Here is a 12,437-nt window from a genome sequence, read left to right as displayed (position 1 = left end):
AACCCCGGGAGAAACAGAGGGGTCTAGTGCGCCTCTGTTGTCCCTGTAAGTAGAAAAAAACCGAATTAAAAACAACAAATAACGCAAAAAAAATAAAAAAAATTATAGGAAAAACAACCCTGCCTAAGCAGGACACTAAGCAAAAACTGGCAGTCTCTTCTCCAGGCTGAAGGGTATAGCTGATGGAGGAGGGGCTTACAGCTTTCACTTAGTGTCACGCCTCCTAGGGAGCAGAGCTATACCCATGGTTTCCTGTGTCCCCCAAGGAATATGGGCGAGAAATGCACCATAAATCCAATTCCTGCTGGTCAGAAAAAATGTTCTTCACATCATAGATACTAGGATTCTCATCAGTTAGCTTGAATATTTAGATGTGTACTGCATGTGCAAAATTGTCCCAACGTGACTGCTCAAAGGGGGTAACTTAAAAGATGCAGTGTCCCTTTAAATCAGGAACAGCACCATAAAACTGACCTTGATGAAAAAGCGGAGTTCTGATGGGATAATAAAGACATCTGGAGTGACTGGCATGATTGCGTAGTTATAATGTGCTTCATAGTCAATGTTAATCTCTTCATGTGGAGGATATAAAGGATAGTAGCTGAAAAACAAACTTTGTTAGTAGTAAAGACGGCAAAAATACAAAACTGTTGTAGTGGTCTTCATATCGTAATCTCTTTTTTCATTATCTCTAAGGCCCCTTGCAGATGAGCGTGTCTGGATTAGGTCCGGATGCGTTGCGAATGCGTTCAGTGAATAATGCGCGATTTCGCAGGCAAAGCCATTCAGTTTTGCCTGCGATTGCGTTCAGTTTTTATCGCGTGGGTGCAATGCGTTTTGATGCATTTTGCACGTGCGTGATAAAAAATTGAATGTATACAAACATCTCTTAGCAACCATCCATGAAAAACGCATCGCATCCGCACTTGATTGTGGATGCGATTTTCACACAGCCACATTCACTTCTATGGGGCCAGCATTGCGTGAAAATTGCAAAATATAAATTCTCACTCGTGTGAAAGGAGCCCAAAGGTCACAATACCCAGAGGTGTTTTGCAGATTGATGTTAAAAAAAAAACATAGTTGGAAAGAACGTTATGATACGGACACAAAATGGAGGCAGCAAAAGTTAGAGTTGTACAAACTGTTTTGTTTAAATACATCCCGTAGTTAAAGGGGTTGGCTACTTTTATAGTTTTTTTTATGTCACCTTGCTATTACGGATGAGCGAACTCTCCTGCATAACGGAAACCGGATGGATCCTCTAAAGGCACTCGGTCATTGAATTGCGTTATGTTCCGTGGTAACTGAATCCATAATGCAATTCAGCGTAAACCCAAACCTCAAAAACTGAAGTTTGCTCATCCCTACTTACTATTTGTTATGTACCGTTTTCACTGCATAAATGACCTTTCTTCCCGATTACGGGTTTGTAGCTTGTTTCTTGCTCCCATCCTCCTCAGATGTAAATAATGGCTGTGCTTTTCCCAGACCTTTCATGATGTAATATATAGGATACCTAGCTCCAGCCAACCATCAATTCAGAGGTGTGGCCCGCTGTTACTGCGCAGACTCTCGAGAAGCGACCTGAGCATACTCTGTCATACAACTCTGCTTTCTCCTGTGTCCTCTTGCCTCATGACTTGGACTGCACATACGCTGGTGGAAGAGTCTTGCACATGCCCAATGAATTCCTGCTCAGCTTCTTTATATGCAGCTTTTGAGGCAGAAGTTTCACAAATGCCCCAGAAGCTGCATATAAAGAAGCCGACCGGAGTACAATGGGCATTCGCAGGACACTTCCACCAGCGTCTGTGCAGTCCAAGTGATGAGGCAAGAGGACACAGGAAGAAGTAGAGTTGTATAACGGAGTATGTGCAGGACGTTTCCCACTAGTCTGCACATTAACATGAAGGATGGGAGCTGCACAGCCCAATAAATGGGTGGGTTAAGCTAGGCATCCTAGGTATATGTCATATGAATGGACTGCGAAAAGCACAGCCACTGTTTACATCTAAGGATGCTACAAACCAGGAATTAGGAAGAAAGATAATTTGCACAATGGAAGCAGTACATACCGTATAGTTAGGCAACATAAAAGTGGCCCAATGCTTTAAGATTAACTCTACTAAACCGCAAGTTTACTTTATTAATTGTGCACTTACAATAAACAAATTGCTTTATCCAACTATCCACATGAAGAGGAATTCACTCACCTCCGCTGAATCAGGATATGTTTGAGGATTCGGCTAAATCTGTCTGGAGCTCCTGCAATACCACTGCAATTAAGATATAAAAATGTACAATTATTCAAACAGAGCACTTATCCACAATTATTATCTACTATATCATTTATAATCAAAGGGGGCTCTCCATTCATTTAATAAAACCTGGTCTTCTAAACTGTGGAAGAAAGATTGTTAATATTTACCTGTTCCTCGCTCCGCTAATGCCTCCATCCCCACTGCACTGACATCGGCTGCAGGCCCTTCTGCACGGGTCCCGACCAAATGTGTGCACTTCTTTTCCTGTTCATCTACATAGTAGTAAATTCAGCTGAAGAGGAAAAGCAGCTCACACATCCGGTCGGGACATGGGAAGAAGAGCTTGCAACTTGTGTGAATCCAGCAGGGACTAAGGCATCTAAATGAGCTTTCTTCCACAGGTTAGAAGAAAGAACAGTTATTAAAAGTCCGAAGAACCCCTGTGATCATCCTTAAGTGTACATATACTGAGAAATGCGCCTCTGTAACCAACAGATGTATACAATGATGAACAGGTCCTATTCTTATTATAAACGCAGATGATGGTTATTGGACAAAATCAGAGATTATGTACACACCCATAAAGCTCTGTACAACCTACAAGTCACATGGGGCCCTCATACCACCATATTCCACGTGAATCAGACATTTAAAAAGTTGTCGATGTTCTATCGCATACCATATCACAGAGACTCAGTGGCGGAGTAAACAAGGCAGAATAGCCCTGCTGTCTGCATGAGGCTTTATAGGCAATAGATTTCTGATAGCAAATTTCATTTTATTTCGTGGGCTCCAATGATCTAATGTTTTCGAACATCCCCCATTTTACGACAAAAGTACTGGGAATCATAGCTGTCAGGCGGAATTATCTTTTTGGTTGACAGCCACCAATGCCTAGCTTAACAAGAGCAATGTGATGGTTGAACCAGTACCTGCTGATCTCCTCTGCACCCATGTGAAAGAGCAAGTCTGTGGATGTAAATCCCACTGCTACACCACTGACAGACAAGGTGCAAGGATCTGCCACAAAGTGCACTCTCTGGGGGAACAAAAAGAAGAAAATAACTGATTAAAGTAATAGCTCAAGCTTAACACAACCAACCGCAGCCAGAGGAAGCCCAACCGCTCCGCTCCTTACCATCTGATGTATTTTATGTTATAGATGACACACATACAACATGCTTTGCAGTCTACATTACATGAACCTGTATACCTTTGTAGTTTCCCTTTTCTTGTTAAAAAAACAAACAAAAAAACAACAACACACATTTCCATACGAATCAGATGCACAGACCACAGCAGCATTGAGTAAGAGAATACCTTCTGAAATATGCATCTAATGTAGTTGTGTGTCTATGGCTGTAAAGGGGCTGACCGGGCTTTTAATATTGATGGCCTATCCTCAGGATAGGTCATCAATATCAGATCGGCAGGGGTGTCGCTGTATGAAGAGATGACACGCGCAGTGCGCACGTGCCACCTCCCTTCCTGCTCGCTGCTGCTTTGCCATAGACCACAGCAGCAAGCAGAAAGAAAGGAGACCGTACGTGTTCACTACGCGTGCCATCTCCTCAGAGCTGATCGACGGGGTAAGACACCCCGCACCCCCGCCAATCTGATATTGATGACCTATCCTAGTCATATGCCATTTCTGTAGCTGCAAACCCTGCTGTCTGTGTACAGTCCATTTGGCTTACTTAATTGTGGGAATTAAAAATGAATGGAGTTGTCTCATCAGGTAAACCCCTGACATATGCCCTAGGATGTATGGACTGCAAAGTGGTGCAGAGGGGAGTAGCTTCTGCTCTGACGGCTATTCCTTGCGCCCCTACCCCACAACATGCCCAGTGCTTCTTTTCTCCTGACATGATGTCCGCGAATGGTTGGAAAACCCCCATACAACAAGATGGTAGACTGTTTCTTCCAAAAATCAGCGTGCTAGGCTGTCGTTAATCTGATGCGCACAAGCACATTTAGATAGAATATATCTATTTTTTCATACAATGGGATAGTATTCACCGGTTTATCTTCCTTAGCGGTCTCATAGCAGCTGAAAGGAGGCTGAGGGTAGACAGGATCGTGGTGAACATCTCGGACAGATGGCACAAACACCAAATGGGAACCAGATCTGGAGAAAAATATAAAGCGTAAAAAAAAAAAAAACAGGTAACTTAAAATGGCCACAGAACATGCATGCACATGTGCTGATGCTACTTATAGCGAGTGCATTTGTGAATAGTCTGTATTGTCTGTGGTAAAAAGAACTGGAAATGTAACAATGAGAAAAAGCTTCTTAGCCATTTTATTTTTTTTAAATTTTTTTATAAGATCCTTATTTCCACAGTATGCGCTCTCTAGCATCACTTACGGCCGTGTTCCTTCAATGATCATTTTCAGGCAAGATTTAAACACCTCTTCAAACGTCACCGTCAGCTGCAAGCTCTGAAAACGAAAAAAAAATAAAAATACTACTAAAGGATTCTTAGGCCATTTAGAATGGGCCCCAAAGGCATCCCTGGGATGAGTATTATTAGTATCACTAGTAGTAATATTAGTTATATGGAATACGAAAGATTTTACCTCAACCTGCTCATGTTTCGAATCCAAAAAGGGGCCAAGCTGAAAGGCATACAGAAAGCACATGAGATGTCACATACACGCAGGTTTATATCGAATGTAATTGCTAGTTCTTTGATCTAACCAGAATGCAGACATCTGGACGGTCTCTATTAATAACATCCACCAGATCCTTTAGGGCATCATAAGTGATGGTGTCCGATGTGGTGAACGGTCCACAGGCTGCAATTATCATCTGTTGAGGGCAGTCTGCAGAGAATAAGATTATATAAAAGGTTATTGTCGAGGAGGGGGCACAAGATCTGGGACGTCTCCCATAACGATGGTGTTGGCTGTTACATTGGTCTAAAACCAATAACAAAACAAACCAGTTATGTGTTAGCGAATAACAAAAGCCAAAAAATAAAAGTGCTAATCTCACGTCTAGAGTGCAACCCATTATTTGTAAATGATTATGTTCTGATACACAAGTGACAGACTGGTTCTGGAAATCAGGCCATACACTTTCAATAGCTGTCGGCCAAACCATGGTTCTGCTGTCAGCGATCTCTCCAGACACATACACACCTGATTCAGCCAAGTGTATATTTGTGGTCAACAGGAAGAGAGGAGAAAGCAGTCAAGTGTATACATATGGTCCTATTTACTACATGGTGACCAACAGTAGTCCCCACATTCTGTCCAGAATTAAGAAATGGTCTGCACAGTCCTAGGGCTCATGCACACGACCGTTATTGTTTTGCGGTCCGTTTTGTTCCGTATCAGAGTTTTTTTTCTCTCTAAGTCAAGTCCACTTCCGTTCCGTTATTCCACAAAACATATCCGTATGGTTTCCGTATGTGATCTGTTTTTTGCGGATCGGAAACGGTAACAGTAACTTATTAATCACCAAACACATGAGCAATATGGGCTGGGCATAGCATTTCTACAGTATGGATCCGCAAAATACAGATTAAATATGGATGTGTTCCATGTGCATTCCATATTTTTTGCGGACCCATTGACTTGAATGGGGCCTCAGACCGCGATTTGCAAACAATATTAGGACATTCACTACTTTTTTGCAGAACGGAAATACAGAAACAGAATGCACACGGATTACCTAGCGTTGTTTTTGCAGACCCATTGAAGTGAATGGTTCCGCATACGGTCCGCAAAAAAAACCAAAAAAAAAACCAGAATGGAAGCGGAAAGAAAATACGTTCGCGTTCATGAGCCCTTACTAGGATCAGTCTAAATTATTCATGGAAATCCAACACCAAGGTCAGCTTTCGTTTCTTGCACTGCTCTGTAAAAATGAAATCTGCACTGCGATTGGCTGCTATATGGAATAAGGAAGGCCACTGTACCTGTCAAGGTCCCCTTACATGGGACAATTCAGCAGATGATTGTCAGGAAGGAAGCATTCCCTCCCGACAATTGCCTGCTCTTCAGTGAAGGAGATTGTTATGGAGATAGTATGGGAAGGAGCGGTCACTATTACGATCACTTGTCCCCATACATAATTATTATTTGCCGGCAGCAGAGCGTGTTTAGATGGCACAATCTGCTGCCGGCAAATGATTATTTAGGTGTCTGCACTAGGGTTGTTGCGATACCAAAATTTTGATTCAATTTCGATACCATAAAAAAGTATTGCAATACTCGATACCCTTCGGAAAAAATAAAAACACCCAAAAAGCCACATGCATTCAAATAAAAAATTTAAATAAATGGTGAATCGCGCAGTTTTAATATTTTTTTTTTTCTGTTCCGGCGTTCACTGCATAGATTTTTTAAATATTTTAATAGTTTGGACTTTTCAGACGTGGCGTTATGTAATATGTTTATTTATTTACTGTTTATATATTTATAAGTAAAATTGCGAAAGGGAGTGATTTATACCTAATAATGTTTTTTTTTTCTTCTAATTTTTATTTAATAGCCATCAGCACCCTTAGGGGCTAGAACCTGGAATCTTTTCATCCCTTTTCCTATTCACCCTGATAGAGCTCTATTAGGGTGACTAGGATCTCACACTCCCTGCTGCCCTGTGCATAGTACACACAGCAGCAGGGAGATTACCATGGCAGCCAGAGCTTCAGTAGGATCCTGGCTGTCATGGTAACCAATCAGAGCCCCAGGATTACACTGCTGGGGCTCAGATCAGAAGCTGCCACTGCCACCAATGAGGGGGAGGGGACCCTGTGGCCACTGCCACCAATTAAGCCTTAATACAGGAGGTGGGTGCTGGCAGCAGAATCACATAGCTGGGAGCTGCGATCAGCGGAAGTTAACCCCTTAGGCGCGGCTATGTGATTCTGCTGCTGGCACCTGTTGGTGGCACAGTGCGCCCGCCCCTCCCTCCTCTTATAGGCAGCAGAAGCACAGGGGGGAGGGAGAGAGTGACTCCTTCTCCCCTGTGCTGCTGAGGACAGTAGCGCAGCCTAGTATCAATAAATGTAAGATTCCGGTAACGTATCGACACTGAGACAAAAGTATCGATAGATGTGTTGTCCATAGCAACCAATCACAGAGCAACCTTTTTGTATTAAGTGATGCAAATTAACTGTTGAATAATGCAAGCGTTAACTAAGTCCATTTAGACAAATGTACAGTGGGGCAAAAAAGTATTTAGTCAGCCACCAATTGTGCAAGTTCTCCCACTTAAAAAGATGAGAGGCCTGTAATTTTCATCATAGGTATACCTCAACTATGAGAGACAGAATTAGAGAGAAAAAAAAATCACATTGTCTGATTTTTTAAGAATTTATTTGCAGATTTTGGTGTAAAATAAGCATTTGGTCAATAACAAAAAAAGTTCATCTTTGCTGGCAATGGCAGAGGTCAAACGTTTTCTGTAAGTCTTCACAAGGTTTTCACACACACTGTTGCTGGTATTTTGGCCCATTCCTCCATGCAGATCTTCTCTAGAGCAGTGATGTTTTGGGGCTGTCGCTGGGCAGCACGGACTTTTAACTCCCTCCAAAGGTTTTCTATGGGGTTGAGATCTGGAGACTGGCTAGGCCCCTCCAGGACTTTGAAATGCTTCTTACAAAGGCACTCCTTCGTTGCCCGGGCGGTGTGGTTGGGATCATTGTCATGCTGAAAGACCCAGCCACATGTCATCTTCAATGCCCTTGCTGATGGAAGGAGGTTTTCACTCAAAATCTCACGATACATGGCCCCATTCATTCCTTCATTTACACGGATCAGTCGCCCTGGTCCCTTTGCAGAAAAACAGCCCCAAAGCATGATGTTTCCACCCCCATGCTTCACAGTAGGTATGGTGTTCTTTGGATGCAACTCAGCATTCTTTCTCCTCCAAACACGACGAGTTGAGTTTTTACCAAAAAGTTCTACTTTGGTTTCATCTGACCATATGACATTCTCCCAATCCTTTTCTGGATCATCCAAATGCTCTCCAGCAAACTTCAGACGGGCCGGACATGTACTGGCTTAAGCAGGGGGAGACGTCTGGCACTGCAGGATTTGAGTCCCTGGCGGCGTAGTGTTACTGATGGTAGCCTTTGTTACTTTGGTCCCAGCTCTTTGCAGGTCATTCACTAGGTCCCCCGTGTGGTTCTGGGATTTTTGCTCACCATTCTTGTGATCATTTTGACCCCACGGGGTGAGATCTTGCGTGGAGCCCCAGATCGAGGGAGATTATCAGTGGTCTTGTGTCTTTCATTTTCTAATAATTGCTCCCACAGTTGATTTCTTCACACCAAGCTGCTTGCCTATTGCAGATTCAGTCTTCCCAGCCTGGTGCAGGTCTACAATTTAGTTTCTGGTGTCCTTCAACAGCTCTTTGGTCTTGGCCATAGTGGAGTTTGGAGTGTGACTGTTTGAGGTTGTGGACAGGTGTCTTTTATACTGATAAGTTCAAACAGGTGCCAGGTAACGAGTGGAGGACAGAGGAGCCTCTTATAGAAGAAGTTACAAGTCTGTGAGCCAGAAATCTTGCTTGTTTGTAGGTGACCAAATACTTTTTTTTACAGAGGAATTTACCAATTAATTCATTAGAAATCCTACAATGTGATTTCCTGTATTCTTTCCCCCAATTCTGTCTCTCATAGTTGTAGTGTATCTATGATGAAAATTACAGGCCTCTCATCTTTTTAAAGTGGGAAAACTTGCCCAATTGGTGACTGACTAAATACTTTTTTGCCCCACAGTAAGTGCACGGGCACCAGCCGTGTGCACTCCATTTGCAGACTCACTGACTTGAAAGGGTCTGTTATCAGCAAAATATGGCAAATGAACCCGAAAGCCCACAAAAGCGCTTCCGATCTGTGCCTACATTCCGCAAAAGATTGATGTCCCATCTGTTTCCATATCTTGAAGATTGCGGACAAATCAATGGGTCCGCATCCACAAAAAAAGCGCATACAGCTGGAGCCTGTGCATTGCGGCCTGCAATTTGCGGTTCACTGCAGGGGGCACTTAGGTTCATCTGAATGGACCCCAACAATACTACCATGGACACTTTAGCTGGGACCATTGTTGTATCTGAGGTTTCTGCATTTACCACCCATGAACAATAGGTTTCACCGTCTGATTAATATAGTTACAAATAGTCATATTGTGATGTAATCTTTTTCTCTGTGGGGCAGGTTTATTAATGAGGTCTTTAATTTGGATAGGATTAAAATAGATCAGGAATACAGAAGATGCGCTAAATTTATCACAGTGACACGATTTTTACAATAAATTTGGAGAATTTTGAAACCTTTTATACACGTTTCCTTATGCCACCTTGTAATTTATTTTGGGCTAATTTTGGTGTGAGGTAAGACATTTTTAGCCATACTCCTATTCTAGACTTCTTAAAACTGTCTAGTGAGGAACAAACAGTATCTCAAAACACAATCATGCTTTTTTTAGTCCCATGTTTTAGTTTTCAGACATTTTTATCGTTTTTGTTCAAAAACAATAAAATGGGGGACAAAAAATTCCTGCTGCTCCAGTTCCCACTCATGTGATTGCTGCAGCCAACCCCTGGCCTCAGCTGTCACTTCTGTATGAATAGCATGTGAATGGCAGTGATTGACTGCAGTGGTCATGTGAACAATGAATGTGACATCACTGCTGCAGGTATGGCAGACACCAAAGCAAAGGGGATATTTAAAAGTGTTATCCGATATCTAAAATATTCCCAATGCCCGGACCCCTTGTATGGATTATACTTGCCTGCTCCCCGTCACCCGTTTGCTGCGGATCCCTGCATGGCCGCTACTGCATCTTGCCGCTGGTCCCAGTCGCGGCCTGCTGTTGGCTTCTCCCCCCGTCGCCGGATGTTTTGATCCAAGCGACAGGAGATGCAGTGGCGGCCACGCAGGGGGGGGTCGGGAGCGACTGGGGTGCAGGTCAGTATAATCTATACAAGGGGCCTGGGCATTGGGGGTGATATTTTAGATATCGGATAACCCCTTTAAACTCTTTCTGGACACAGTCTATTTTTATTGTTTGTACACCTCATCATAAAATCAGGCACAGCATCTAGCAGCGCGTCTGGTTATCATGGCCTGGCTTATGCCAGGGAACTATGATAAATCTGGCCCAACATGTCTTTTTTAGCATATCTATGAGCTCTCACCTGCGTACGTTCACCATTATCAAACCAATTTTCACAGTAAATATCTTACCTTCAAAATCAATGTTTGGCTGATAGAAGGGAAGTGGGACTCCCTAAAGGACAATGAAATAAAAGATCAGCGATAAGAAATTGTTCTGGCTAACCCAGCTCACAGTTAAAGCAACATGCAGCACTGAGGTAGTTAACAGGAAGGAAGAGTAATATTTAACTCAGAGACTAAAGGGGTTGCCCAGCCTAGGACAAAAAAAAATAAAAATATAAGTCACCTGGTCCTGTGACCAATCAAGAGGAACAGGGCAGTGACAAGGAATTTTTTCTCTCTTAAAATTGTGCCCAAGTTATTATGGCTGGGGTTGTCTGATCCTGGCAGGTCAGAAGAGTGGACATGAACTCTAAGCACAATGTCATCCAATGTGCCCTAGGGACAGTTGAAATATACTTTGCTATAAAGTGACAAATCTGACCTGAAACGTGTCAGTAGCCACAGAAGTGACTTTGTATTTAGGTAGGTCAATAGCTTTGGATAAATGTGCAATTATCCACTTCACTTAGAATTTAGTGCCCATGAATTAAAGCCTTTCCAAAACCAATCAGACCAACTGTACAATCATTAAAGGGGTTGTCCACTTTCTGGCTACTGTTGACCAACGTGTATGTAAGATGATTATACAGCACTTACTAACATAACCTTTGTTGATATTCTGTGGCATTTTCTATATTTTATGAGGTATGTCCCTTGATGGCCAGGTCATTTGTGCTGTCCACATAGAGGTCCTGTCCATAAGATGGCTGCTGATGGAGGGTCATGTGACCAGGCAGATCACCTCCTCTGTTCAAATACACTGCACCTGCCACGTTAGGAGTTTAGTGCAAGTGCAGTGTGTGTGAATGGAGGAGGCCAAGTCATGTGACCCTCCTATGCAGACAGATGATTTGCCTGACAAGTGGACATGGCTTATGAAATATGTCAAACAGCATAGAATAACACAGGCTACTATTAGTGCCATAGTCCTCTTACATGCCAGAAAGTGGACAACTCCTTGAATATGACACTCATAGTATCCATACCATTCTTCATTCATGGCAGATGGAAGCAATAAAGCATACAATCAGGGGCTATGAAAATAATTTTTCCTTTTCTAAATTTTAGATGGGGCTTGGTTAGAAATATCATGTAATAGAAGGGTACCTTCTATGTAATACATTTAAAGCGAACCTGTCACATCTGACGGCCTATCAGAGCAGGATATGACAGAGGGAAGAAACTTGGTCTCTTTGGAGCAGGATTTTTGGGTCAAGAGCAGAGTAAGGGCTCTTTCACACGAGCGGATCCCGTGCGGGAATAATGGTCTTCAGTTATGTAAAAGATACCTAAACACTGACAGGACTCTTAGGAGAGACAGCGAGTCCTGACTAGCCTGCCCACACATGATGATGGAGTGCACATGTAAGGCCGTCAATCATGGTCAGGATTTACTCTGCTTTTCACTCATAAATGCTGCTCCAAATCATATAAAGCCACATAATACAGAGCTCAGATTCCCTCCCACAATCACATCCTGAGCTCAGACAGGTTCTTTAACCCTTTTAGACCAAGCCATTTTTCACCTTTCTGCCTAAGCCATTTTTAGCAAATCTGACCAGTGTCACTTTATGTGGTAATAACTTTAAAATGCTTTTACTTATCCAGGCCATTCTGAGATTGTTTTCTCGTCACATATTGCACTTCATGACAGTGGTAATAGAGTAAATTTTTTTTTTTTAATTTATAAAAAAAAAAAAAAAAAAGAATTTACCATTTTTTTTTGGAAAAAGTACAAACCGGATTCCAAAAAAGTTGGGACACTATACAAATCGTGAATAAAAACTGAATGCAATGATGTGGAGGTGCCAACTTCTAATATTTTATTCAGAATAGAACATAAATCACGGAACAAAAGTTTAAACTGAGAAAATGTACCATTTTAAAGGGAAAAATATGTTGAATCAGAATTTTATGGTGTCAACAAATCCCCAAA

At 42.4% G+C, this 12,437-nt stretch overlaps 1 protein-coding gene across 2 annotated transcripts in view; it reads right to left on the bottom strand.

Moving 5' to 3' along the window:
• The window catches only part of POLA2 (DNA polymerase alpha 2, accessory subunit), a 72,818-nt gene that overhangs the window by 10,633 nt on the left and 49,748 nt on the right, over nt 1-12,437 (bottom strand). The window contains exons 11-18 of one of the 2 annotated variants that reach the window (XM_040409964.1): nt 10,469-10,511; nt 4,966-5,090; nt 4,845-4,883; nt 4,633-4,706; nt 4,284-4,392; nt 3,197-3,303; nt 2,217-2,279; nt 475-601 (exon numbers count right to left, since the gene is read on the bottom strand). In XM_040409964.1, the coding sequence (XP_040265898.1) occupies nt 475-601; nt 2,217-2,279; nt 3,197-3,303; nt 4,284-4,392; nt 4,633-4,706; nt 4,845-4,883; nt 4,966-5,090; nt 10,469-10,511 (687 nt within the window). The remainder of the gene's footprint in view (nt 1-474; nt 602-2,216; nt 2,280-3,196; nt 3,304-4,283; nt 4,393-4,632; nt 4,707-4,844; nt 4,884-4,965; nt 5,091-10,468; nt 10,512-12,437) is intronic. The other variant, XM_040409965.1, reaches the window with a different exon arrangement.

Source organism: Bufo bufo, chromosome 10 (assembly GCF_905171765.1).
Source record: "Bufo bufo chromosome 10, aBufBuf1.1, whole genome shotgun sequence".
NCBI lineage: Eukaryota > Metazoa > Chordata > Amphibia > Anura > Bufonidae > Bufo > Bufo bufo.
The sequence above is the reverse complement of the archived record's forward strand: the minus strand, read 5'-3'. Positions and strand labels throughout refer to the sequence as shown.